The sequence below is a fragment of the Macroventuria anomochaeta genome, assembly GCF_010093625.1.
Source record: "Macroventuria anomochaeta strain CBS 525.71 unplaced genomic scaffold BU25scaffold_45, whole genome shotgun sequence".
Lineage (NCBI taxonomy): Eukaryota > Fungi > Ascomycota > Dothideomycetes > Pleosporales > Didymellaceae > Macroventuria > Macroventuria anomochaeta.
In genome coordinates, this window is record NW_022985406.1 from 136,417 (window position 1) to 162,147 (window position 25,731).

Here is a 25,731-nt window from a genome sequence, read left to right on the forward strand (position 1 = left end):
TACACGACACTGTGCTAGTAGTTGCAGTAGAGACGCAGTGAATAGATGGAGCCGCGGCAGTGGTCAAGCGACGCAGCGGGTGTGATACAGGTGCGTCAACATGGGGTCGCGCAGTTGCAGCGACCTGCAGCCCTCAAACGGGTCCCTGATGCACCAGCGCCCACCAGTGTTCAGTTCTAGACCGAAATCCACCATGGCGTGCCAAGATGAATCCACACTTCTCGACGATGCGCCACCATTATCGGACTCGCCCATCTGATCCGTGCATCGTACCTTCAGCAAAGCATGGCGTACTTGTCGAGTCGTAGGCTGTAGCACCTCTCTTCCACCTCCCCTCTTCCCTACTGTCCCTCCATAATCTTGCTGCCACCACCGAGAGCCTTGCACAGGACCTCGCACCGTGGAGAGCAGTTACATCATGCCTGCCGAGCTGCTGTACGGCGATGTCGACGACCGTCAGCCGCGCTGGAAGCACGCTTCCACATTACACAATGTCCTCACCGTCCTGCAATATGCCTACCCATTGTTTATGCTGTTCTTCTTCCTGGCGGCCTTCACCGTCCGCAGCATAGCAGCATCAAAATCTAATACTAATATCGCCAAACCTACCACAACCGGCCCTGGGGGCAAGCCGTTGCCCGCAACCGACCCCACCCGCAACTTTGTCAAAAAGACGGTCCATGACGATGTCACGCAGACGCAGAAGAGGGTGTTCGAATGGGTCTCGCTGGCTGCTGCGCTGACTTTCTTTGGAAACTCAGTACTCGTTATTTCGCAGGCATTGGCCAAGCAGAGTGAACATTGGTGGTGTGGACAGCCAGTAGTGGTATGTACTGCTGTGGAGGCAACACTGGGCAGTTGAAGCTGACTTGTGACACTCCAGATCTACCTGGTGGGCTCCTTTTTCGTCTACAGCTTGTTTCTCATCTCGCTCCTCGACTCGAAACCCTCGCCGACAGCCGCTCACTTGTCGACATGGATCGTGGGCTTGGTACTCGAGATTGTCCTTGTCGCCTGCTCGCTCGCTATCTACACCCACGCCCACTACCAACCCACCGCTGGCAACCCTGAGAACTCCAAACCGCGATTCTACATGACTGAGTGGGAGGCTGCTGAGGTCGCCATCGACCTCTTGCGCATTGTCTTACTACTCGCTCTCATTGGATTCTACGTGGTATTTGTCGTGCTGCCGCAGGCACGAAAAACTCCAGAGGCGGGAAGCTCGAACGAGACCACCTCACTTTTGGGCAATGCTACCGAACGTGCGGAAAACGGGCATGTGAACGGAGCGAACGGAAACGGGTCCTACGGCTCAGTGCACCCGGTCGGTGGCAAGCACCAGCATACCGAGGGCGCACCGCCTGCCTGGAGCAGACCGACGGGCGCGCCGACTCGTAGCTGGTGGGAGTACATCAAGGGCTACAGCGTCTTCTTCCCCTACCTCTGGCCATCCAAGGACCGCCGCCTACAAATTATGGTTGTTGTGTGCTTTGCGCTTGTCCTGGCGCAGCGTGTGATCAATCTGCTTGTCCCTGATCAGCTGGGTCACATCGTGGATCGCCTTGAGCACAGGGTTCCGGGCAGCCCATGGACCGCCATTTGCCTGTTCATTGCCTTCCGCTTCCTTCAGGGAACCAACGGTGTGCTCGGTGCAGCACGATCTGCGCTGTGGATTCCTGTGTCACAGTATTCGTACCGCGAACTATCAGTTGCGGCATTTGAGCACGTGCACAGCCTTAGCCTGGATTTCCACCTTGGCAAGAAGACAGGTGAGGTGCTTTCGGCGCTTGGAAAAGGAAGTTCTATCAACACTTTCCTTGAGCAGGTGACGTTTTCAGTAGTGCCTATGCTACTGGATTTGGGCGCTGCTATTGGCTACTTCTTGATCAAGTACGATGCGTACTATGCGCTAGTCATTGCCATCGTGACATTCTGGTACATCTATCTGACAATTCGAATGGCGCAGTGGCGCGCTGAGATCCGCCGTGAGATGGTAAACGCTGATCGTGAGGAGGATGCTGTCAAGTAAGTGACCAAACAGAATGTTTACATACCCATCCTAACAGCAGCAGGAACGATTCTATGGTCTCTTACGAAACAGTCAAGTACTTCAACGCCGAAGCCTACGAGTTCAACCGCTATCGCGAAGCCGTCAAGAAGTACCAGGATGCTGAGTGGAAAGTTCTGTTATCGTTGAACATCATGAACATCACGCAAAACATGGTCTTCATGGTGGGTCTGCTAGTAACATGTTTCATTGCAGCCTACCAGGTCACTACAGGAGCCATCACTGGCGGAAAGTTTGTCACCTTGGTTGTATTCATGGGTCAGCTGCAAAGCCCGCTCAACTTCTTCGGCACTTTCTACAGGATGATCCAGTCTGCGATGATCAACTCGGAGCGCATGCTGGAGCTTTTCAAGGAAACGGCTACAGTAGTCGATAAGGAAGGTGCAAGCGAATTACCTTCTTGCAAGGGCGACCTGGAGTTCAAGGATGTGCACTTCTCGTACGACAGTCGCAAAGCTGCCTTGACTGGTTTGGACTTCCACTGCGTGCCAGGCACCACAACAGCGTTTGTTGGAGAATCAGGTGGCGGCAAGTCCACGGTGTTCCGACTTCTCTACCGTTTCTACAACACCGAGTCTGGAAGCATTCAGGTCGACGGCAACGATGTCACGGATCTCACCATCGATTCAGTGCGCCGCCACATCGGTGTCGTCCCTCAGGATACTGTCCTTTTCAATGAAACACTGATGTACAACCTCAAGTACGCTAACCCCGAGGCCACCGATGAGCAGGTCTACGAAGCCTGCAGAGCGGCCAGTATCCACGAGAAGATCCTCACCTTCCCGGACAAATACGACACCAAGGTCGGAGAACGTGGGCTCCGTCTGTCTGGCGGAGAGAAGCAGCGTGTTGCTATTGCCCGCACCATCTTGAAGAACCCTAGGATCATTATGCTTGATGAAGCTACCGCCGCACTGGATACGGAGACCGAGCAACATATCCAGGAGGCTTTCGCGACTCTGGCTCACGGACGCACGATGCTCATCATCGCCCATCGACTTAGCACAATCACTCACGCCGATCAGATCCTTGTCTTGAACAAGGGCAAGGTGCAAGAGCGAGGAACACACGAGGAGCTTCTTGAGCGCAACGGCCACTATGCCGCGATGTGGAAGAAGCAGATTCGGGCACAGCGAGCGGCTGAGCAGGCCAAAGCGCTCAAGGATAAGGCTGACCGTCTCCGCCGACAGTCGAAGGATGCATCGATCGACAACGACGGCAGCAGTAGCCACTCCAGTTCCGAGGATGAGAAGACAAAGAAACAACGCAATAATGGCCAGCTGTCCGGCTCCCACCGTGAAGAAGCTCCCTCGAAGCCGCATGGACACCCCTAGGTTTATCCACTACTGCGGGTGCACCAATCAAATTGATACCAAGGTCAAGACCAAGGACCGACATCAGAAATACAAGTCGTATGGATAGTGTCCAAAGTCATTTAGCCTGTCACCCAGGACCGAAGCTTGAATGGGAGTACTACGGCCTTCTGAGTCGTGAATGCATTTCCATGCCAGATCACCAAAATATCAGCCATTATGACGCCTCAAACGTTGCCATTTGTATGCCAACTCAATACGCTGCATGGCAACTACTTCTGGCGCCGCCGGCAAGACGCAATTTTCGACATTGGATTTCCATGGAGTTCTGGCAGATCGAATAATGTACAAATAGTGGGCGTTGATTTGTCGCTTTTTATCAACAGCGAAAAGGACGGGCACAGCGTTTGCAGCCTCATAGGTACGCCAGGAGGGCATGGCTTGCTTGGAGTATCGCCGTGTCGCGGTATGTTGCATAGGGAGGACGGATAGCTGTGGGAGGTCTTTTGATAGAGCGTTCCTGCGAACATTTGCATGTCATTATTATGGGATAGATATTATCAATCGACGACACCTGTCAACAGCATTCTCCAGATTATGTGATCGTAAGGTAAACATACAGTAGCGGATGCAAGCATCCCAGCTTTTTCTGTTCTACCACAGTTGACGCAAGTAGCGCCTTCCTGACTCCCACGAAGCGCACCCTAATAAACGTCAATTGTCTCAAGTACCTTGTATCTCTCTCTTTTCGACACGTCTCACTCTGTATAACTGTGCCCAATGAAATGTCACTTCTTCTGACTACACGGTGTACGCTGACATGTCATCTCACGTCTCGCAGCTGCTGTGCCCCAAGCATGCAGCGTCAGCAACAAGCTGCGCAGAGGATTGACGGAAGCATCGGCCACACCAGGCGTTGGTATCCCGACACACTGGGCAAAGCGAGCGATCAAGAATAAACCTCCGCAACCCAGGGGGATGGTAAACACAACAACACTTCGCAAACCTTCCAGTAAAGCAATTGCAGTTGTGTTGATCACGTCGTTTGCAGCGACGAACGAAAGATCAATGGCAACCCCCAAAGCCCTTTCCTTGTTCTTCAGCTTGTGCCGTAGATGCACCGGATTCGCGCCGAACAGCGTACGCAGCCGCAGCCGCGCTGCGCGATGAGCCTGCACGCTGAGCTTGAGCAATCTTCGGTGAGGCTTTGCGAGTTTGGTCTTGGCTGTGCTGAAGATGATGGCGTCTGCTGCTCTGCACACCGCAACTTCTACAATCATTTCAAAGCAGACAATAGCTTCGCGCTCCGCGGGCAAGGCTGCTTAACGAACGACACTGTGGGGTAGCGCCGAACCTATGCTTTTTCTCGTCAGAGGATTAAGAAGTGGGATTAGAAGCCTCGACTTGATCTGCCTTTTTCGGAGGATCCCCGGCACATCTCTAACAAGCCGCATGGAAAGTACCGTGATAGCAGCCAAAGGCTAGCGCATTCATCGAAATACCAGGATACCGCATCCGGAATCCGCTCGTCCTCGCTTACATCGACCAGCCTCTCTGTGCAGCTGGAATCCATACCCTTTCGAATCGCCCCTTACTTACCACCATCCTTCGAGAAGATTGTGAAGCCACGAGGGGGTGGTGAGAGCCAAGCTGGATATTGCGGCGCTCGAACGACTCGGCCTGCAGGGCCCAGGGGAAGGAAGAGTGGAAGGGAAGGGGAGTGGGTACTTCTCGAGGTTGGAGTAAGTGCTATTTCTATGTTACCACCTCCCGACTCTGCAAGATTTGGGAGGAAAGAGGTTTGTGTGAGCGATCTGGCTGATGTGGATCCTAGGAAAGTCCTAAAGTTCAAGAAGGGTGCGCCGAAAGAGGAAGAAGAAGAGAAGCTAAACACAGAGATGAGTTCTGGGGCTGAGCCTGCAGGCATCGATGTTGTAAGTTTGTGAAGTCTGAGTTCTGTTTTCGATTCGTCAACGCCTTTTTGCACTTTCTACCCAGCGGCCCCAGCTTCGAACACGCGCATGAGCCGGCCAAAACATACATCATAGCAACTTCAGAACCAGCCTCTTCTCTACAGTGCCATTTCTTCGTCCACCCTGTCTTTTCACTCCGTCAGTCTTCCTCCCGGCTTTGAGACTGCGCAAACCCCATGAGCCGATCTTGCAGACTACCTCTGTACCTGATTGGAAAAGTCTACAGCATCAGCTAACCGCTATCAGGACTCGGAGTACGACAACTACGTCGAAGATGACGACAATGATGCAGACCGCATGTCCTTCTACGCCTCCACCGGCGGCGGCTCCATTGCATCCAAAGTAACCTCGTACCGTTACGAAAACGGCCGCCGCTACCACTCCTACCGCGACGGAACCTACTACGCGCCCAACGACGAAAAGTACTCAAACTACGAAACCATCGTCCACCACCTCTGGCTGCTAACTCTGAACGATCAACTCTTCCTCGCACCCATCCAAGAGCCCCAAAGGATTCTGGACATCGGCACCGGCACGGGGCTCTGGGCAATCGATATGGCCGACTATTTCCCGAATGCTGAGATTACCGCCACGGATCTGAGTCCCATACACCCACCGAATCTACCTCCAAACCTAACCTTTGAGATTGACGATGCGAACTCCTCCTTCACCTACCCGCCGTCGCACTTTGACTTCATCCACATCCGGGGTCTAACGGGGTGCATAAAATCCTGGCCGGCCTTGTATTCGCAATGCTTACACGCCCTGCAACCAGGCGGCTGGATAGAACATCTCGAGTTCAGCGTCGAAACCAGCGCCTCCAGAACCTCCTCTACCTACTCGGACCAAATCCTCACCGCCTTCAGCCAGTCCGTCCTCCATGTCGGCGCTACCAAAACACACATGTCCTTTGACGTAATCAACACCATGCACCCGACCCTCTCCCACCCGTCCTCTGGCTTTGTCGACGTGCACACACAGACCTTCATCTGGCCGATCGGGCCGTGGCCGAAAAACGCCCATCTCAAGGATTTGGGCCGCTGGGGCGAGAGGAACTGGTGCGACGGCATCGATGGGTGGGTTATGGCGCTGTACACGAGGCTGCTGGGGTGGACGTATGAGGAGGTCAAGGCGTTTGTGCGGGATTTTCAGGAGGTGATAAAGGACCGACGGGGACGGCTGTGGCAAGAGGTCAGGGTTGTCTATGCAAGGAAGCCGTTTGAGGGGGAGGTGGTGGATAAGGGGGTGGGTGGAGAGGAGGTTGAGAAGGAGAAGGAGAGGGATGTGAAGGCTGGTGATATTGAGGAGGAGGAGTTGGATATGGATGATACGCGATGATACCCCAGAATTGCATTCATGACACTCATGTACCCTTGGAGACGCAAGACGTTGCAGGGCACCAAACAGATGAGCATTCGCCCTTTGGATTGGTCATGTCGATTATCATATTCACGTTGATGCTCGTTGAGGTACTATCGATGCTCCCGTGCCCAAGCGGCTCGTTGGCCATGCACACCGAACGGCGGCGTGAGAGTATGTCTCTACGCCTAGTCTGCACCATTTTCCGCGCCATCGAACGCAAGCTTGATGTGCAGGCGGCTCTCTGGAGTGATGTACACGTCGTTCCTGGTAGAGTGCTACTCCTCCATCTCGTCGGCCTCCTCCTGGCATGCGCGCCCGTTTTGCCGTGCGTTGGACTTTGGCACTGACGCCTCCTTGTCGATCATCTGCCTCGATACGGATACGATGTTGTCTTCGATGAGCTGCTGGCCGACGTCCGAGATGTCTAAATCCAAAAGGTCAGCACGATTCTTCTCTTCTCGCGAACCGGAACGTCAGACGTACGCTTCTTGGGGTCCACCTTTCCAACGTAGCGCGTCTTTAGCTGGTCCTTTGACAGCTCCGTCTCCTCCTTGACCCGCTGCTCGTAGCCTTCTGCCAGCGTGACCAGCTTCTGCAGCCTGTCCTGATTCCGCTCGCCCTCGACGTTGAAGTCGTCCATCTGCAGCGCTTCTGTCCAGACGTGCTTGTGCAGGTTCATGAGCATGTTCTCCTCCAGCGCCGACTTGCGGTAGTCGATGCCGATCGAGTAGTAGTGGCGGTTGAGGCCGTGGATGAGGGCCTGGATCGAGGGCTTGTTGAGGTGGCCGACGTTGGATGTGGTCTGGCGGGGCTCGTGGCCCATCATGAGCGTCTGCGGGTTGATGAGCCGGAAGGCATCGATGACGACCTTGCCCTTGACCGACTGGATCGGGTCGACGACAACGGCGACGGCGCGGGGTGTGAGCTGCTCAAAGGACTGCTGTGTGTTGATGTCGACCGACGAGAGCCAGCAGCCGAAACCGGGATGTGAGTGGTACCAGCCCACGACTGTCTCCTGCCTGCGTTTGTCAGCGTGTGCAGACCGATCGCGCGCCAAGGGGAGGTGTCTGCGTACCTTCCTGTCTGTCGCAGCATGTCCATCATCTTGGTCTGGAAGACGGGGTCGACGGCCTCCACGGACACTCCTGTTCCGGACTGCGGCATGGCGAACACGTCTACCACTCGCACTGTGTAGTCGTCCACGAACTCGCCCAGCATGAGGCCCATGACTTCCATCGGCACGCCCGCCCGACCGTGCCGCAGCATCTTCAGCAGCGCGAGCGACGAGATGTACACCGTTTCCGAGTTGTCGATCAAGTGCGTGTCCTGTGCGGGCCCGCCCATGCCGCCCATGCCCTGCGCGGCGGCGAGCATCCTGCTTAACCGGTCCATCCTGGCGGTGTCGAGTCGGCTGAGGTGGGCGGAGCGGTGTGGAGGGGCGTGGCGGGGTGTGGCGGGGGGAGGTGCAAAGGTTGGCGGGGGGAGGTGTAGAGGCAGACGGGCGGTGGTGGGCTTTATGGCGTTGTTTGGGGCGGCGGCGGCGGCGGCGATGCTGATAGCTGTGATGCGGCGGTAGCTCTCGCTGCAAGGCTTCCGACCAGGTTTCTCCGCCCCGACAGCGGGTCCCGCGGTCTGGCGCGGAGCTCTCGCAGCTCTCGCAGCTCCCGCAGCTCCATCGGCCTCTCTGTTGCGCCCGCCCTCTTTCTCTCGAGGTCTCCCACTGTTCATGCCGCACCCATAACACGATCGCCACGGCCTCCAGGCGGAACTCGACGCTTCGCACACGTGACACCTAGCCCGTTCGCCCTCCTGATACCCTCGTTCCACCCCCTCCCGCATCTCTCTTCCGCCATGGAGGGCTCTCACATGGAGGCCAGCACTGGGTCCCACAGCCTGGCGGGAGGCAGCGCGTCGCAGCCGAAGAAGGTCGCCTACTTCTACGACTCGGACGTCGGCAACTACGCCTATGTGGCGGGCCATCCCATGAAGCCCCATCGCATCCGGATGGCCCACAGCTTAATCATGAACTATGGCCTCTACACCAAAATGGAGATCTACGTAGGTCGCGCCTCACTTGCAGTGTAGAATCCCAAACACTAAGGTTGGCAGCGCGCGAAACCGGCGTCCAAGTACGAAATGACGCAGTTCCACACCGACGAGTACATCGACTTCCTCCACAAGGTCACGCCAGACAACATGGACAGCTATGCCAAGGAGCAGAGCAAGTACAACGTCGGAGACGACTGTCCCGTGTTCGATGGGCTGTTCGAGTTCTGCGGCATCAGCGCCGGTGGCACAATGGAGGGCGCCGCGCGTCTGAACCGAGGGAAGTGCGATGTCGCCGTCAACTGGGCTGGCGGTCTGCATCACGCGAAGAAGAGCGAAGCCAGCGGGTTCTGTTATGTCAATGGCAAGTTTGCGCGTTCTCCCAGCCTGCCAGTCCACACTAACGCTGATCAGACATCGTCTTGGGTATCATCGAGCTGCTGCGCTACAAGCAGCGCGTTCTCTACATCGATATCGACGTGCACCACGGTGATGGCGTCGAAGAGGCTTTCTACACGACCGACCGTGTCATGACCGTGTCCTTCCACAAGTACGGCGAGTACTTCCCCGGTACCGGCGAGCTTCGCGATATCGGAGTAGGCTCTGGCAAGAACTACGCTGTCAACTTCCCTCTCCGCGACGGCATCACAGACGAGACCTACAAGAACATCTTCGAACCCGTCATCGAGGCTGTCATGACCTACTACGGCCCCGAGGCTATCGTGCTTCAGTGTGGTGGCGACAGTCTGTCGGGAGACAGGCTGGGTTGCTTCAACCTGAGTATGGCCGGTCACGCCAACTGCGTCAAATACGTAAAGAGCTTTGGCGTTCCTGTCATCGTGCTGGGTGGCGGTGGATACACGATGAGGAACGTTGCCCGTACCTGGGCGTACGAGACTGGCGAGCTTGTCGCAACGCACATGTCCAAGCAGCTGCCCTTCAACGACTACTACGAGTACTTCGCCCCAGACTACGAGCTCGACGTCCGTCCGTCGAACATGGAGAACGCCAACTCGCACGACTACTTGCACAAGATCAAGACAACCGTCATCGACAACATTCGACGAACGGGCAGGCCTTCCGTGGAAGCTTTCACGAACATCCCAGACAACCCAATCTTGGCGCCTGCCGACGACTCTGATGCTGAAGATGATCTGGACACAGACATGAACCCCGATGTGCGCGCTACAGAACGACAGAGGGATCAGCGAATCGAACACAACGGCGAGATGTACGAGGACAGTGACGACGACGAAGACTACAAGAATGGTCTCGGTGTCCGCGCACAGCCTGGCACCAAGAAGCGGCGACACATTACTGACCATCCCAATCCAAACGCTGCAAAACCTGATGGCCTAGATGAGCTTAGGGCTTTGGACGATGCCAACGGCGACAGTGCGCTCTCCACACGACAGACATCACCAGCGGGCTCCCGTACGCCCGCGATCGCGGAGCAGAGTGCAGGAGACGACGGCGATGTGGAGATGGATGACGCAGAGGGTGCCACAACAGCTGCAGCGGCAGTAACTTCAACTCGATCGCAGTCACCCGCCAACAACCTCACACCACCAGAGTCGCCCGCTGCAGCACCCGCTGCAGCACCCGCTGCAGCACCCGCCGCAGCACCCGCCGCAGCCGTGCCCGTCCCAGACGTTGAGATGGCAGGCGCCGATGAGGAGACCAAAGCAGACATCGCCGAAGAGAAACAAAAAGGCGAGGCTGAGCGCGACTCTGAAAACGTGAAGGGCGAGGTGCGGACAGAAGTTGCCAAGGACAGCTGAGAAAAGCAATGCATCTTCCCATCCTCTCTCTAAGAGGATCATTCTTCTGGCGTTCCGCGTTTCGGTGTCCCTTCACGAGACCCCACGGGTTGTGAAGTGAGTTATGGTTTATGTGCGTGGGAGTGGGTTTAGGATACCTTATTGTTTGGTCTGCTGTGCTACGAATGGCATATACATTGATATCCAGCAGTGTCTCGGTTCTTCAAACTCCACACTTCTTTGAATACTATAATCCACCATCGCAGACTGCAAGATTGAAAGCTACGTCACTGAGCTGCGTAAGCCGTCTCCATCCGCATTGATGGGCAACCATTGTTTGTCACTAGCTTTGGCTAATGCACGTCGACGTTTAGAAGGTCCACATGCTTTGGCTAATGCACGTCGACGTTTGGAAGGTCCACATGCCCCACTAGGCCAGAGGCGGTAAGGACCAGACAGCACATTCACTAACCCCCACCTGAGCCACAACAACAGCCACATCTACAAAACATCTTCGACCCCCTGTCCCTACACGTCCACACCAGCCTTTAAGCCAAAGTAGTCCTGAGAAAGAATTGGATCATCACCCACAGCCCGCTCAGAATGTCTCACAAACGCAAGAAGTCTCTCCTCATCGGCATCAACTATGTCAACTCCGAGCATGAGCTCAAAGGCTGCCACTCCGATGTCGACAACATGGCCGAGTTCCTTTCATACCGCGGCTACGATAATGGACACCGCAACCGTGCCATCCTGACAGACCGTCCTGAGGTCCCTTATGATTCGCCCTACTATCCCAACGGTCACAACCTTCTTGCGGCCATGGATTGGCTTGTCTCCGAACCAGGTTGCACACTCTTTATGCACTACTCCGGCCACGGTGGCCAAATTGCAGATGTCGACGGTAACCGGGGAGTCGGTGGCATGGACAACACCATTGTTCCTTCTGATTTCGAACAGCGAGGCCAGATCTCGAGTACCATTTTGCACGACCATCTCGTCACACGTATGGCGCCGGACTGTACGCTTTTCATCATCATGGATTGCTGTCACTCCGGATCTGCCGTGGAACTTCCTTACGTCTACCGCTCCGACTCTGACGGCCAGATCAGTCTCATGGACAATGTGCGCGCTGGAGCTCGATTGCTCGGTGAAGCCAACGACCTCATCAACGGCGGCTTCAGCTACAGGAAAGTCGGCGAGGCGCAGGAGCTCCTTGCCGGTGCAACTTCGTTCTTCAAGGGGCTAAGGCACATGGGCGAGCAGGAAGAGGAGGGGCTCAGTGGAGGTGAATTCGAGGGTCAGTACGGGAGCGAGAAGAAGATGGTCACGATGTTCAGTGGATGCAAGGATGACCAGACTAGTGCGGATGCGAAGATTCGGGGCGAGGCGACGGGCGCAATGACATGGGCGTTCTTGGAGACGATGAAGAGGGACCAGAACCCGACATATGCAGCGGTAAGTTTATCCGTGAACGAGGGGAATGGTGTTCGGCTAACGAGGAACAGACATTGCAGTTGACGAGACAGTTGCTGGATCAGAGCAACTACACGCAGATTCCGCAGTTGAGCTCTGGTCTGGACATCGATCTAGACAACATGTCCTTGGTTTTTTAGTCGTTATAGTACCAGGCTCGAGAAGTGATGATAGAAGTGATGGTTCAAGTGTAGTGGATGAGCCTGGCCTACTACGCACCTTAGACATTCTGGGTAGCTGAGGACCATGTTGTCTCCGGGTATGAAACATCTACCGGATAGCTTTGACTTCAACACTATACATACAACTATCGGGATCAACTTCAATGAATTTTTTTTTTTTACAAGGATGTATATCATGATACGGCAATCGAGCAGCTTCTTCGTGCGTTTTTGCAAAATGACATTCACTAATAAGTCGCGCCTTCCAGTTCAGACATGACATCATCGTGGACAAACAACTCGTTCGCTCTGCACATGCGTGTCAACGCAAAACCAGCGCCATTTTCAACCAGGAATGGATCGCGATATCAGCCCACCACCCGCAAAGCGCAGGAAGGTCAAGCCGGCGACGTTCTTCACAACACCACACGCGCCACCATCTGAGATTCCTGGGCCCCCGGCTCCCAACGCCATGCGCATCTTCTCATGGAACATCAACGGCATAAAAACCGTTCCTACAAAAACCAATAAAGTCCTTCTTCCAAACAACAACACCGAAGGCCTCCACCAGCACACAAAGCGCCGTTCCCCCTGCATCTCTTCGAGGCTTCCTACGCCGCCACCACTGGCCCGCCATGCTGCTCCTTCAAGAAGTCAAGATCGCGACAAAGGATATCAAAACACAAGATGCCGTTCGCGCAGCAGTGAATGCCTCCTCGTCAGCAAACAGCAAAGAACCGGCATACGAAGCACACTTCACCCTGCCCAATGATGCGTACAACGCGAAGGGCTTACGAGGTAGCGGCAAAGTGTACGGTGTTTGCTCAATTCTACGTCGCGATCTCCGCGAAAAGTACTCCGTCAACGTCCATACCGTAGACTGGGACAACGAAGGTCGTATCTCCATTGTGAAAATCGCCCGCGATCGGCAAAGATTAGCCGTGTTCAACATCTACGCCGTCAACGGCACAGACAACCCCTACCGAGACTCCAGAACCGGAGCACAGCGCGGAACGAGACACGATCACAAACTTGCCTTCCATAAGGCGCTGGCAGAGGAATGTAAGAGATGGGAAGGAAATGGGTGGGATGTCCTGCTCGGAGGCGATATGAACGTTGCGCCTGATGCGAGAGATGGGTTTCCGAAATTACGCATGTTTCCGATGCAACACGTTCTCAACCGCGCTGATTTCCACGACAAGCTCCTACAGGGGAAAGAAGGTAAAGAGGGTTTCGGTGGTGTAGATGTCTGGCGAAGGATACACGGAGAGAAGAGGAGGTACACATACTACTCCAGAGGGCGGGAATGGGGCACGAGTTGCGATCGGGTTGATTACTTTATCGCTGGGAGAAGGGCATGGGATGCTAAAATGATCAAGGATGGCGGGATCTTAGACAGTGAAGCGGAGAGAGGGTCGAGCGATCATGTGCCGATTTGGGTGGACATCGCACTCTCAACACCGGAAGCGGATCAGTACTGAAGATTTCATCATCTTCCATTCGCATCGTTCCAATACCGAAGCCTTCACTCTCGCCAGACTCCACGCTACATGCACCACGCCCACGCCAACGTCATCACCTATCAGTCAGCATACCGGTCACATCCCTCGGTCCTTCCACGCGCGCAGCCCAACACATCACCCACTCATTCACCCAACTTCTTCCCGCCCTTCACAATCTCAAACTGCGTCAGTCCCTCATGCTTTCCCTGCCAGGGGTGTCGATGCAGCGCGAAGCTCTCGCACTCAGGTTGGGGGATGCGCGGGAACATGCCCATCTTGACGATAACCAATGTTGGCAAGACGTCGGGGAGGGACATTATGGGACTGTTTATTGTTAGTGAGATTTTGGGAAGGGGCTGTTGGCCGAACGAGGTGGAGTGAGCAACATGCGCTGGAAATGCTCTGATTGTGGTGAACGCTAGGGGTTGTTCTTGAGCCTCGCAGAACGACCGGACTACCAAGAATTGCGCGTGCTCTTCGATTCATGTTTCGAGGGATCTGTCGTTCACATCTCCCAGCGCATCGCAGCCGCCTCCCACTCTCATACAACCATCGATCAGAGCGTGCTGCGCAACACACAGGATCCCGATTCTCCAGCCTCCAGCCGTCCCGCTCGACATCAACACCAGTACAAAAAAGGAAACTTACTTTCCACACGTCCCGCAAAAGAATCTTTCAACCTTATTCCCACTGTTTGTCTCCCAGTCAATGTACTTCTTCATTACGCCCTTGGGGTCATCGACGACGACTTTCTCTCGCTCAATTGCGAGGTTCGAGGATACGTAAGATCCGGAGACTTTGCGGCAGTTCGCACAGTGGCACAAATGGCCCCGTGGGCGCGTGAAGAGTTCGTTGTCGTTGATGGTCACGCGAATTGACTTGCAGAGACAGGTTGAGGAGAGGGAGGTGCTGAACTTGGAGAGGTCGTGCGAGTTTGGGTCGCCGGTTAGTCTAGAGGGGTCTGCCATGATGGATGTCTGGTGGAGACTGTCTGCAAGCTCAGAGAGAAGGTCGAAGCGAAGTTGAAAAGGAGTAGACGTCGCTCCGAGTTTGGATTCAGGTTGAAGTCATTCAGCGGAGATAGCTAGCAAGGCTAAGCTTACAGCCGGTCGGAACGGAGATTTCGGAGTGCATATGTCATCGTGCTGACCAAGACCAATCTACATCATGCTCCGACTGAGGCCTGGCTCAATCTGTGAGGCTGTCGTTTATAAAGGCCTTACACCCTCGACGTGCCTTGCTCGCGAAGTACCGTCTGTGCGCGCGTGTTGCGCACGGTCTTGTGATGCGCGCCAAACTCCAAACCACCCAAACCATCACCACCATAACTCTACCAATATGGCTCCAATTGACAAGGCGGTTGAAGACCTGAAATTGCATGAGGAAGACAAAGATGTTATGTATACAAAGATTGCCAAAAAAAAAAACTTGGTGTAACACGCTCAACTTTGATGTGTAGATATCTACAAAAGAACGCATCAAATGAAACCAAGTCAGTCAACCAATGACTACTCACTCCACAACAAGAGGCAGGGCTTGTGGAGTATATCAATGAGCTCACAGAGAAACAACTGCCTCCAACCAGAGTCATGATACGCAATTTTGCACAAGAGCTGGGTGATTGGGAGCCTGCTGAGAGCTGGGTTACACGCTTTCTCTCTTGCCAAAAAGACCATCTCATCCCAGCCTGGCAGAAAGCTATGGATACTGAGCGTCACCAAGCTGACTCAGGGGGCAAATATAAGCTCTATTTTGAACAACTGCACGCCAAAATGGAGGAGTATAACGTTGAGCCAGGCAATACATACAATATGGATGAGAAGGGGTTCATGATTGGGGTCTCTGGACGCTCAAAACAAGTGTTCAGCAGGCCAATATGGGAGTCAAAAACTGTCACAAGTGCTGTTCAAGATGGCAATCGAGAGTGGATAACTCTACTGGCCTGCATCTGTGCAGATGGCTCCAAAATACCACCTGGAATCATCTTTAGCTCAGCCAACTGCAGCCTCCAATCAAGCTGGGTTGATGATATAGCGTCACAGGAGGACTCAGTTATGGTCAGCTCATCTCCAACTGGATGGTCAAATGATGATATAGGCCTAGCTTGGCTCAGAGACGTGTTTGATTGCTATACCAATGAGAAGGCTTGCCAAGCTTGGAGACTACTCATTCTAGATGGCCATGGATCCCATACAACACGCTCATTTTTGAAGTACTGCAAGTCCAATAGGATACTCCTGAGTATCTTTCCCCCCATAGTACCCACACACTGCAGCCCCTTGATGTGGTGATGTTTAAGTCTGTAACAATGCAGAGCCCCTGTTACAATCAGTGGTACACTAGGTAGCACTGACAAGGATTGCTCTCACGCTAACATAGGCAGCAACAGAGCAGCGGCAAGTCTCGGTTAAGCTGAGATGGAAACGAGACTGGCTGTCAGACTGCATATATGCTCTCACTGATCTCACAATCTGACGTACAGCAACAGAGCATGCAGAGCACCCTGCATGAACGCTCCCACTGCTCTCACTGCGCTGTCAGATCACACAGAGCAGACAGATCACCACGTAGACATGTTTAGTATATAGCATGTAGGAACACAACCCTTATGGTTCGTGTTCAACCTTGTCAATTAAGTTTGTCATTGGATCTCAATCAACCTTTGAGCTAGACAGATTGCCTGTACTACTCATCATTACCCCAAGCTGTTGTTAGGTGTTTCACCCAGGTGACTTACCCTACTGTTCTAGAACCAGAGCTCATCCTCAAGAACCAATTGAATAGTACTTATGAGCTTTGCTTAAAGTACAACTTCAACATTTTGAACACCCCAAAGATGAGCCCTACCTCAGGAACAACTGCTACCCCAACCAGCTCCCGCCACTCCAATGTCAACATGACCAATGCCATTGAGACCAACCATATCAATGTCAGTAAGCCCAACCTCTACCATGGAGATTGCGCCAAGCTCAATGACTGGCTCATGCAGTGGGACCTCTTCTTCATGTTTCAAGGAGATAAGGTGCCCATGAAAAAATGTGTTACACTTGTTGCAAGTTACATGCGTGGAAATGCCTTCAAGTGGATCAAGCCATTTGTCTAACAGTACAACCAAGGTAATGCTCCTGATGAGGTTGATGCTTGGATGAACGACTTCAATGAATTCAAGACCAAGATTCAACCTGTGTTTGGAATCTCTAACAAACCAACAATTGCACAACGCAACATTCAGCGTATTTGTCAGACCAAGGCAGCCGCCAACTATGCTGCCCAATATCAGCAGTTCTGCTGATATTGATGTACTTTTTGGCCATTTGGCGCAATGGGGCTCTGCATTGTTACAATAGAGCTTCTTGGCCAAAAAGAGAAGGATGAGAAGCAGGAGATTGCTCAGAAAGCCAACAAGAAGCAAGCACAGGCTGAAGCTAGAGAGGTCAAGGAGAAGGAAGCTCAGGAGAAGTGTGAAAGGCAGGCTCAGGAGAAGGTAGAGAGAGCTGAGAGGAGGGCTGAAGAAGCGGCTGAAAAACAGGCTTGTCAAGAAGCTTGTGTGGCAGCTTGCAACTCTAAAAAAGCTCCACAATTGGCCTGAAGCAGTAATAAGAGAGCTTCACAAGCTCAGAAGCCTGCTCCAAAGCGTGTGAGGTGGGCGGTAGATGGTGTAGTTGGTGAGGGAGCCTCTCAAGCCACACCGGCTGCCTCACCCATCACCACCTGCCAGGGCCACAACATCACTCTTCCAAGTAAATATAAATAAGCCAAGTTTGTTGCATAGGTCTATATAACAATACTTCTCAATGTCTCATAATAATAGTTATTGTGGGTGGCTCTATAGCCTTATTTTTGTCAACTTCAAAATGGCGTTTGGCGCGCATCACGAGACCGTGCGCAACACGCGCGCACAGACGGTACATCAGCAAAAGTGTCCGAGATTTTTTGACTAGGAGGTGCAACCAAGGTGCAGGTCTGAACATGGCTCTCGAGGTCGGAGCCAGCACAGCAGGTTCCTTCGATGGTATGCACTGCGAGCTGGTGGACACACTCGCAACTAAGCCAGACGCGGTGACCTGGGGTCACAACTATGGCATCGTGGTCAACGAAAGGTGCAAGCGCTTCTACGATGAAGGCAAGAGACACCTCTTCGCGATCTTCAAAATGATCGTACTAGAGCTGTGGCGCGACCACAACCAGAAAGGGGTACTTCATCACTGACGCTACCATCATGAAGCGCTTCAGACCGGGCTGGGTGTACGATACTACCGACCAGGAGCCAGAGACGGCGGATACAATCCATGATCTTGTTTTCAGGCTGGATGTTGATCCAGACGAGCTGGAGAAACGGTCAGCGAGTTCAACGCTGCGTGCAATGACAAACCGTTCGATCTGATGAAGCTCGATGGGAAGGCGAAGACGGGGTTGAGTCCGAACAAGTCGAATTGGGCGAATCCGATCGCGACAGCGCCCTTTTACGGGTGTCCTGTTACTTCGCACCCTACGTTCACATATGGCGGTATGAAAGACAGATGTGGATGCGCGGGTGTTGAGTACCAACAACGTTCCCATTCCAGGACTGTATGCGGCGGTTGAAATGACTGGGCTGTTCCACAATGGTAAGTTGGTGTCCTGTCGCGTGTGACTTGTTTGGCTGATCTGGACATAGAATATCAACCTGCAACGTCTGTTGCGAAGTTTGACTTTCGGTCGTCCTGCTGGTACTACTATGGCAGTACGATTGGGCGAAAAGTGTTTGCTGCAGAAGGTGACGTCTGTTGGTAATGCGACTGCGACTATTTGTACACGCAGATGAGGTTGGTTTCTTTTCTGCCGAGGTTTACCGGCGTTCGAAATGAGACGAGCACCTGTGTTTTTTCTGTGATGTCGATGTGGAATAAGAGATGCGCTGACGTCATGACGACTTCAGGGATGAATCCTCCACCACAGCAGTCGCTTTTATATAAACTCACCTCTGCGCTACTGTCTTAAAACCAAAACCAAAACCATTTGTCCTCGTTTGATACCCCATCTGCAACCTTTTCAACTTTTATACACCCACCTCAAAACCCAAAACTCAAAACCCAAAACTCAAAACCATAACCACAGTTACCTACGCACACACCATATAATGGCTGCAAAGAAGGTCCTCATCGTCATGTCTGACGCCCACTCTTTCCCTCTGTACAACACCGGCAGTGAAGGCAAGACCGTAAGCCAGGACTCAGGCTACTTCCTGATGGAGCTCGCGAAGCCACTTCAGAAGATCCTCGACGCCGGTTACGAAGTCACATTTGCCTCGCCCAAGGGCAAGGAGCCTCAGCCAGACCCGCTCAGCACATCCCTCCTCACATACGCGGGCAATGTGTACGAGCGTGGACGTCAACAGGATCTCATCGAGCGCATGAAGCGCGAGAACGGGTTCTCGAGTCCGCGCAAGTTCTCGGATATCAGCGACGATGAGCTGAAGAGTTACAGCGGTATCTTCATTCCTGGCGGTCACGCACCATTGTCAGACCTTGGTGACAACCCCGAGCTTGGTCGCATTCTGTCACACTTCCATCAGCAGCAGAAGCCTACAGCGGCCCTGTGTCACGGGCCGTGGGCATTTCTGTCAACCAAGGTTGGGCCGCAGAAGGAGTTCGCGTACAAGGGATACAAGCTGACGTCATGGTCTGATGCTGAGGAGAAGTTCATGGAGACGATGCTAAGGGGAGAGATTACGAAGGTTGAGGGTACGCTGCGGGAGAACGGCGCGGATATGCAGGAAGGTGTTGCGAAGAGTATGGGAAGCATCACAGTCGATCGTGAGGTTGTCACTGGCGACAACCCGATGGCTGCGAATGCGATTGGTGACAAGTTCCTGGAGATGATGGCTGGAAAATAGTTGCACTGAGGGATGGTCAATGTCGTAGCCCATGAATGTAATGAAGCCAAGAGTGTATACCGAACCTGTAGGCTCAACCAAGCAAGATATTTTCAAGGTTGCATTTGGCCAAACTGAGATAAGACAACAATGCAGGCAGGAGCGTGCTGATGATTGATATATCGACTTTAAGCGAATCTTCGCAATGCACACTCGCAGGACACCTCCCCATCTTCATGCCTTCTTTAGAAGATTTCCAAGCCGACAAGGCTGGCAGGTATCTAGATCGGCTCCGGATTCCAGAATACCGTTGACGTTGAAAAGCCGAGGGTCTGCCTGCCCTGCCCCGCGATATCATCATCTTCCGCGGACTGCAAATACTGTGACCACAAACCTGCATGGAAGGATGTGATGGAGCCGAGGCTGACTGCACGTGATGACAAGCTGTAGTCAAGAGTTTGCCAGCAACTGGCTTCTTGATAATCACGCTATCCGCACAATGCAACTCACATCATTCGGTAACAGCCACATATTCACTTTCGCATCTCCGCAGCATGGCAGCAAAGGAAGGTGCAACCTGGTGCAAGTACAAGCACAAAGCCTTGCACCGGAGCCGAACACCATTCGACTTCTACGAATTCGGCTGGGCATCATCGCCTGTTGTTTCAGTATATCATAAGGCATGAGCGGATCTCTGGACCCTATGAGGCACTTTCATATGTTTGGGGCGATCCGAACGATGCCCACACAATCCAGCTCAAGAATGATGGCGACTCAAAACACCGTTCCTTTGCTGTCACTAATAATCAGTACAGAGCCTTGCGTCAGCTCAGAGATCCAGAATTACCGCGGACATTTTGGATTGATGCTATTTGTATCAACCAGAAAGATGACGAAGAATGAGGATCCCGGGTTCAATCATGGCTAGGATATATGCTTTCGCTCTTGGCCTCAGCATATGGCTTGGTAAAGAAGCAGATGACAGTTTTTCCGTGCTAGAAATGTGCCGTACTGTCCTTGCGCATGATCCTCCACACGTAGGTGAATGGCAATCAGTCGCAACTAAAATGAACCTCACCGAGAGAGCTCTCATAGCCTTTATGAGTCGTCCTTGGTTCCGGCGGGTTTGGCGGAGCGCTCATCAAAGGAAGGATCAATGCCATAAATACTGACGGTCCCATATGTGATTCAGGATGCAGCAATTGCCAATGTTTGTTGCGGCGTAGGCCACTGTAGAATACTGATAGCTACGGTAAACGATAACGTAGGACTATCGGGTTGATGGAATACAGCGCCGAATTGTTGTCTAGCTGAGAAATGACAACTATATACCTGACCTTAGGCCAGCGACCTGTCACACACTAGACTAGGGTAGTCTGTCAGGGGTACAGTCAAACCTTGTACAGACCGACCGATACCGCAACAATGTTGTATCAGTCCTCTGCGGCAAGGACTCCATCCCAGGCTGGATGTTCGCTACGGGTCTACAACCGACCCTCATACATTGCTACACGAAGACCGAAGCCCAACGGAGAATCCCTCCCGCTCTAAGATTCATGGACGAACGGAATGCATCATTCCAGGTTTTAGGAAACTGGCGGGCCCGGACACCTCGGAGGGGGTTGCCTATTTCCAGATCTTGCCCCTTGGGGAATTGCCTACAATGCGGGCGCTTATTACAGTAAGTTGCCAGTCAAAACTTCCTGATTTGTACTGACAACCCTAGGGTCCCCAAAAGTTTTTGGCAGTCTCACATTGGGCGCATACGATGAGAGTCGATTCGAACCGAACAACTTTACTTTCCCGTTCGATCAGGATGACACACAACCAACAAGTCTCAAATTGCAACGAGTCACAGCGGAGCACACCTTCAACGGTTCAGTGGTTATCCTGCAGGAGGAGGCCTATGTCAATCTGGACTTTATCATGCCCTACCTCTGGCTCCCACGCGATACAAGCGATCGCATCGCACCGTTCTTCGAGCTCCGATACCCACGCTAAGCTTGTAGCTCAGACCCATCTTTCATCTTTGCTTTTCACGATTCCCCTAGCTTCGCGGACATCATTAGTATCAACTTGCCGTACGCGGCGTTCGACCTTCAGGCTTCATGGCCCATCTACATCGACACAAGGAACTACTTCTCCATCCGTCGAGCGGCGAACGCGTCGCAATTTACCTTGGGCAGAGCGTTCATACAGAAGGCCTATGTTATCGTTAACTTCGAACGGGGTGATTTTTCGTTGCACCAAGCGGCATTCCTAGCCTCAAACGGACAGAAGATCGTGTCAATCCCGGCCAAGGACGCGCGCATCAGGACCAGAAAACAAGCAGCTTGAGCAAAGCATCTCTCGCTGGGATTATCACTGGCAGCACAATATTTGCTGCCTTGCTGATTGTACTTGCAACGTTCCTCTTTTACCGACGACGGCAATCACACAATACCGGTCAGCCGAAGCTTGAGCATTGGAGCAGCAGGGAGAAGACACAAGGAACAGCTGAAATTCCGGAGAACGAGGTAAAGAGATCACACTTGATGAGCACTGAGGTTCTGGAACTGCAGGTGTCCAGGGAGAAGGAGGTTGATGGTAAGTAGGGGAGTGAGCTAGTGATGGGACTTGGAGTTTTGGCATGTGAATGTTTGTGAAAAGTTTCTCATGAGAATCCTTTAACTTCTCTCTATTCGCCAGCTTGGATTACATGACGACCGTGTCAAGATTAGCAAAAGAATGTCGAATCTTTCATCTGCATGGGACTACCACAATTCTCAAGAAACCAACCTTGTTTCGTAGTTAGTCTCCACCATCACCTGCGCCAGCACCTTGACCACCATGGCCCGCCTCGCCCATCTCCGCGCGATCGTCGCTTGTTGTTCGACGGTGCACTGCGGTGCTTACCGAGTGACTCGGCTTCGGGTGCTCGTCATGCTCAACTAGCGGGAAGTGTAGTCCAGGCTTGCTTGCCAGGGCATCCCTGATTTCACTAACACTCTTCGCCGCCCACGCTGCGCTACCCAGGTTGCTCAATGGGTACAGAAGCTGGTTATCAGGATGCATGACCACTTCTTCAATGCTCGGCGCTGACTTGCTCATGATGATATCGATGTCTTTCCTGATCTGTAGGCAGAACGCGTCAAGTGGCAGGTCATTCACGTCTTCGCCGAAAGGATTCTCGATTTCGCGTCCAATGAGCGCAATACCTAGAATGATGTATGCAGCAAAGATGCTCGCTGGGATTGTCACCCAGTCCAAAGCTTTGTACAGCTGGAACGGTAGCAACAGAATATACACCCATGTTATCTGGCTGATAGCAATGCTGTATGCGATTGGCAAAGGTGTGTTGAGAATGCGGTCTGTGCCTGTGAGGACGTCGTTGAAGGTGGTGAGGGCGTTCAAGGATTGCGTCTGGTAGATGGAGACTTTGAAGGTGCCATTGTCGTAGATGGACTTCATATATACGCTCAAGTGGTTGAGAATCTCGAGAGGAAGATTTCCGAGTGGTAAGCGTGAGCGTTTGAGTAGTCTGCGCGGATTGGACTCGGCCATAGGAAGACCGAGGAATTGACCGGCAGTCTTGAAGATGTTTCGTTTGTCCTTGTCATCCGGTCGGTCGGCGTCGCGTGCAAATGTGTCTAGGTGACCGACGAGGTGTTGGAGATCGTCGTAATGCATGTATGGTTCGAAGCGGAGCTTGTGCTTCAGCGCAACGGCATAGGCCGCAATCAGGTTGAGACAATTGATCTTCGCGAGAAGGTCTTGTTTACCGAGCTCGGCGTCATTTTCGTGTCGCTCGTCGACGTGGATCCAGATCAAGCGTGCGAGGTTTTGAGATGTGAGAGTGAGTTGCGCCCAGTATTTGCGACCGTCATTGTAGCGCTCATAGGCGGTGGAACTACGAAAGCTGAGGGCGAGACCGACGACGAAACCGAGGACGGTAAGAAGGAGCTGATTGATACCGACTGGAAATCGTCAGTATTTCACCAGGTACAGAGATGAAAAATTGAAGACACATACGGTTATGTACGAACTTCGATATCAGAGTGATCATGCTCGACCACCCGGCGACAAAGAGCAGCGGCAGGACCATTTCTGGTGTCACGCTGCCATGAATGCGAAGGAAGACAGGCCATTTCGAGTGGTGGTCAAGGTCGCGTGGTCCGATCTGATGGTTGTCAGTGACTTTAGAGCTTGGGTAGAAAAGATCTATCAGAGAAGGCGTACGAAGTAGTCGTCGAAATCCTTGTCGCTATCTTGCTTCTTTAGTGGTGGCCGTGTCGATGCACCATTTGTGCCATTCGACACCTTTGCCGTGTTCTGCGTCTTCTCCGCCATTACGATCGATTGTTGTTATGTACGAAGAGACAGCGAGAGGTCAACACCAGTAGCTATTCGCGTTCAAGACTGCAACACGCGAGCACTTCATATTATGTTGCGTGCCCCTATCCCTGACCGTCTCTTCTGCATCTCACCGCCCAATAGAAAATATGCGATCCAGACCTGGCGTTTGAACATCTTTAGGTGGCGCTGTGTGTCCAACGGCACATTTATGGCGATGCTGTAAAGGGCAAGGCAGCAATACGCGAGTCCAACCGATTATGATTGCGCAGTGGGAGCGGTGATGCGCAGCTCTGATTCAGACACTGGCCGGCTTGGCAGGGTGCTATCACGGGCTCCCTGTGTGTGAAACACGGGACTGTGAGATGCGCTGGCGAGTCATGATTGCCGAAAGCTGTGTCGTGCGAGCGCGTTTGGATGTCACATTGCACCAGGAATTGCGCGAAATGCGGGGCTGTAGGGACATCACAAGCTCTGATGTGAAAACCGCCGCTCATCTTTCGACCACTTTACTGTGGGGGTCTCAGACTTTGGAAGGTGTTGGCGGTGAAGCTGTGATGGGCGCAAGGGTGAGGAAACTTGATCAGCGCGGAGATAATTTGTGATTGGGCCATGATTCAAGCTTCAGCTGTGCGAGCAGGTCGAGATCTTGTTCTATGACTTGGCGGTATTGGCATACATTTTGCTGCTGCTTGGTGCTAACGCCTGTTTCGACGAAAATGCTGTACGCACACAGACTTGAATTTTTGAGCGTGAATGTTGTGCTCACGTGCGACGCGCCTTTAGCGCGTTTTGATGACCTGTCGAATGATGCCGCTGAAGTCTCGAAGGTTTTACATCAACCTCTATTTTTATCGACACAGTGATAACTACAACCAAACACCGAGCACCTTCCCAATTGCTCTTCGAACTATCGCAATGCCTCATACCAGTTCCCTGGCCGTTCCGGAAGCATACACGCAGATGCTCGCGCGGCGGCGAAGTAACATGATAGACCCTCACGATAGCGACTGTTCGTCGTGAGAGCATGTGTTTCCTTCTGTGTTGCTTGCGCATGTCAGGAAAACCTAGACCCACAATTCAAAGCCGATTTCATCGAGCATTTCCAACGTGATGGCTTCGAAGCGCTGCAGTGCTGGTACGTGGCCATGAACGATAATCACTAGCATGAGGTCGACAAGCAGCTACCGGAGGCCGTGGACAAGATGAACGTGCCGGCGTTGTATATTAGTGCTATGGATGATGCGGTGTGCAAACCTGAGGCTGCGGAGCCGCTGGTTGAGAAGGGGCTGTTGCCGAATCATACAAAGACGGAGTTGATTGATGCGGGATATTGGGTGCCGTATGAAAAGCTGGAGGAGGCTGTTGACAGGCTTAAGGTGTGGCTAGAAGAGAAGTTCCTGCATTGAGGGAAAAATCGTGGTTGGTGGATGCAAGTCAACCGGTAAAAGACTCTAGCAACAGGTCGATATGGCTATGAAGAATGTGCCTGCTAGATCAAAAGGTACCGTTGCCTCTGTTGTTGTATTAGATGTTCGTAGCATGTTGTGATGACCCCAACGAAAGTTCTAGCTCGCAGATCAATGAATTGAAAAGCAATAGCTGTTTTTGGACAAACTGCCGATTTGAGAACGGCCGCGGCAAGTACCTGCCGGGCAGTGAAGCTCGATGGGGCACAAAAGTTATATACAACTTTGATCGTTCGCCTACATCAGGCGCCAACACCGCGGTTTGTGCTAAGACACAAGTATGGGTAGCTGAAAGCGCCACGCGGAAGTGGCAAGGAAGGTCTGCTTCATTGATCCGTACAAATACTGTTCCTAACAATGCAAGCGACCGGCGACAGCAAGAAGGAGATGAGCAGCTGCCCACGCCTTACAGTGA

General features: G+C 52.9%; 13 protein-coding genes across 13 annotated transcripts; 10 read left to right on the forward strand and 3 right to left on the reverse strand.

Moving 5' to 3' along the window:
- Window positions 1-418: 418 nt before the first annotated feature.
- Window positions 419-3,402, forward strand: BU25DRAFT_352325 (heavy metal tolerance protein precursor; the record flags this gene model as incomplete). Its single annotated transcript, XM_033703403.1, has 3 exons — window positions 419-826; window positions 884-2,025; window positions 2,073-3,402. The coding sequence occupies 3 exons, from the start codon at window positions 419-421 to the stop codon at window positions 3,400-3,402; spliced, it is 2,880 nt and encodes a 959-aa protein (XP_033556565.1).
- Window positions 3,403-4,786: 1,384 nt separating this feature from the next.
- BU25DRAFT_415317 (S-adenosyl-L-methionine-dependent methyltransferase) lies at window positions 4,787-6,715 on the forward strand. Its single transcript, XM_033707510.1, has 3 exons — window positions 4,787-5,123; window positions 5,216-5,315; window positions 5,601-6,715. Exons 2-3 carry the CDS (start codon window positions 5,280-5,282, stop codon window positions 6,690-6,692), a joined length of 1,128 nt encoding a protein of 375 aa, XP_033556566.1. The 5' UTR covers window positions 4,787-5,123; window positions 5,216-5,279; the 3' UTR covers window positions 6,693-6,715.
- Window positions 6,716-6,774: 59 nt separating this feature from the next.
- On the reverse strand, window positions 6,775-8,220 carry BU25DRAFT_402723 (26S proteasome-like protein regulatory subunit). Its single transcript, XM_033705054.1, has 3 exons — window positions 7,792-8,220; window positions 7,200-7,735; window positions 6,775-7,140 (listed from the first exon to the last, which is right to left on the reverse strand). The coding sequence occupies exons 1-3, from the start codon at window positions 8,106-8,108 to the stop codon at window positions 6,992-6,994; spliced, it is 1,002 nt and encodes a 333-aa protein (XP_033556567.1). The 5' UTR covers window positions 8,109-8,220; the 3' UTR covers window positions 6,775-6,991.
- Window positions 8,221-8,567: 347 nt separating this feature from the next.
- On the forward strand, window positions 8,568-10,543 carry BU25DRAFT_434895 (histone deacetylase 1; the record flags this gene model as incomplete). The annotated part of the gene is made up of 3 exons (XM_033708881.1): window positions 8,568-8,774; window positions 8,826-9,126; window positions 9,177-10,543. 3 exons carry the CDS (start codon window positions 8,568-8,570, stop codon window positions 10,541-10,543), a joined length of 1,875 nt encoding a protein of 624 aa, XP_033556568.1.
- A 273-nt stretch (window positions 10,544-10,816) lies between these two features.
- BU25DRAFT_211758 (peptidase C14) lies at window positions 10,817-12,203 on the forward strand. Its single transcript, XM_033701209.1, has 2 exons — window positions 10,817-11,980; window positions 12,031-12,203. Exons 1-2 carry the CDS (start codon window positions 11,126-11,128, stop codon window positions 12,136-12,138), a joined length of 963 nt encoding a protein of 320 aa, XP_033556569.1. The 5' UTR covers window positions 10,817-11,125; the 3' UTR covers window positions 12,139-12,203.
- A 311-nt stretch (window positions 12,204-12,514) lies between these two features.
- BU25DRAFT_434897 (DNase I-like protein) lies at window positions 12,515-13,640 on the forward strand (the record flags this gene model as incomplete). Its single annotated transcript, XM_033708882.1, has 2 exons — window positions 12,515-12,570; window positions 12,731-13,640. The coding sequence occupies 2 exons, from the start codon at window positions 12,515-12,517 to the stop codon at window positions 13,638-13,640; spliced, it is 966 nt and encodes a 321-aa protein (XP_033556570.1).
- An 82-nt stretch (window positions 13,641-13,722) lies between these two features.
- Window positions 13,723-14,879, reverse strand: BU25DRAFT_211743 (uncharacterized protein). The gene is made up of 2 exons (XM_033701208.1): window positions 14,310-14,879; window positions 13,723-13,985 (listed from the first exon to the last, which is right to left on the reverse strand). The coding sequence occupies exons 1-2, from the start codon at window positions 14,627-14,629 to the stop codon at window positions 13,805-13,807; spliced, it is 501 nt and encodes a 166-aa protein (XP_033556571.1). The 5' UTR covers window positions 14,630-14,879; the 3' UTR covers window positions 13,723-13,804.
- A 1,952-nt stretch (window positions 14,880-16,831) lies between these two features.
- BU25DRAFT_211793 (uncharacterized protein) lies at window positions 16,832-17,315 on the forward strand. Its single transcript, XM_033701210.1, has one exon. The coding sequence runs from the start codon at window positions 16,984-16,986 to the stop codon at window positions 17,248-17,250; it is 267 nt and encodes an 88-aa protein (XP_033556572.1). The 5' UTR covers window positions 16,832-16,983; the 3' UTR covers window positions 17,251-17,315.
- A 146-nt stretch (window positions 17,316-17,461) lies between these two features.
- On the forward strand, window positions 17,462-18,261 carry BU25DRAFT_415320 (uncharacterized protein). Its single transcript, XM_033707511.1, has one exon. It carries the CDS (start codon window positions 17,631-17,633, stop codon window positions 17,868-17,870), a length of 240 nt encoding a protein of 79 aa, XP_033556573.1. The 5' UTR covers window positions 17,462-17,630; the 3' UTR covers window positions 17,871-18,261.
- Window positions 18,262-18,780: 519 nt separating this feature from the next.
- Window positions 18,781-19,536, forward strand: BU25DRAFT_425771 (class I glutamine amidotransferase-like protein; the record flags this gene model as incomplete). The annotated part of the gene is made up of 1 exon (XM_033708372.1): window positions 18,781-19,536. The coding sequence occupies one exon, from the start codon at window positions 18,781-18,783 to the stop codon at window positions 19,534-19,536; it is 756 nt and encodes a 251-aa protein (XP_033556574.1).
- A 473-nt stretch (window positions 19,537-20,009) lies between these two features.
- Window positions 20,010-20,676, forward strand: BU25DRAFT_211805 (uncharacterized protein; the record flags this gene model as incomplete). The annotated part of the gene is made up of 1 exon (XM_033701211.1): window positions 20,010-20,676. A coding segment is annotated over exon 1 (262 nt), but the record flags the coding sequence as incomplete, so codon positions are not given.
- A 1,542-nt stretch (window positions 20,677-22,218) lies between these two features.
- Window positions 22,219-24,256, reverse strand: BU25DRAFT_377889 (UPF0187-domain-containing protein). Its single transcript, XM_033704158.1, has 3 exons — window positions 23,734-24,256; window positions 23,527-23,674; window positions 22,219-23,471 (listed from the first exon to the last, which is right to left on the reverse strand). The coding sequence occupies exons 1-3, from the start codon at window positions 23,842-23,844 to the stop codon at window positions 22,306-22,308; spliced, it is 1,425 nt and encodes a 474-aa protein (XP_033556576.1). The 5' UTR covers window positions 23,845-24,256; the 3' UTR covers window positions 22,219-22,305.
- A 430-nt stretch (window positions 24,257-24,686) lies between these two features.
- Window positions 24,687-25,415, forward strand: BU25DRAFT_415323 (uncharacterized protein). The gene has a single exon (XM_033707512.1). The coding sequence runs from the start codon at window positions 25,053-25,055 to the stop codon at window positions 25,254-25,256; it is 204 nt and encodes a 67-aa protein (XP_033556577.1). The 5' UTR covers window positions 24,687-25,052; the 3' UTR covers window positions 25,257-25,415.
- Window positions 25,416-25,731: the final 316 nt, after the last annotated feature.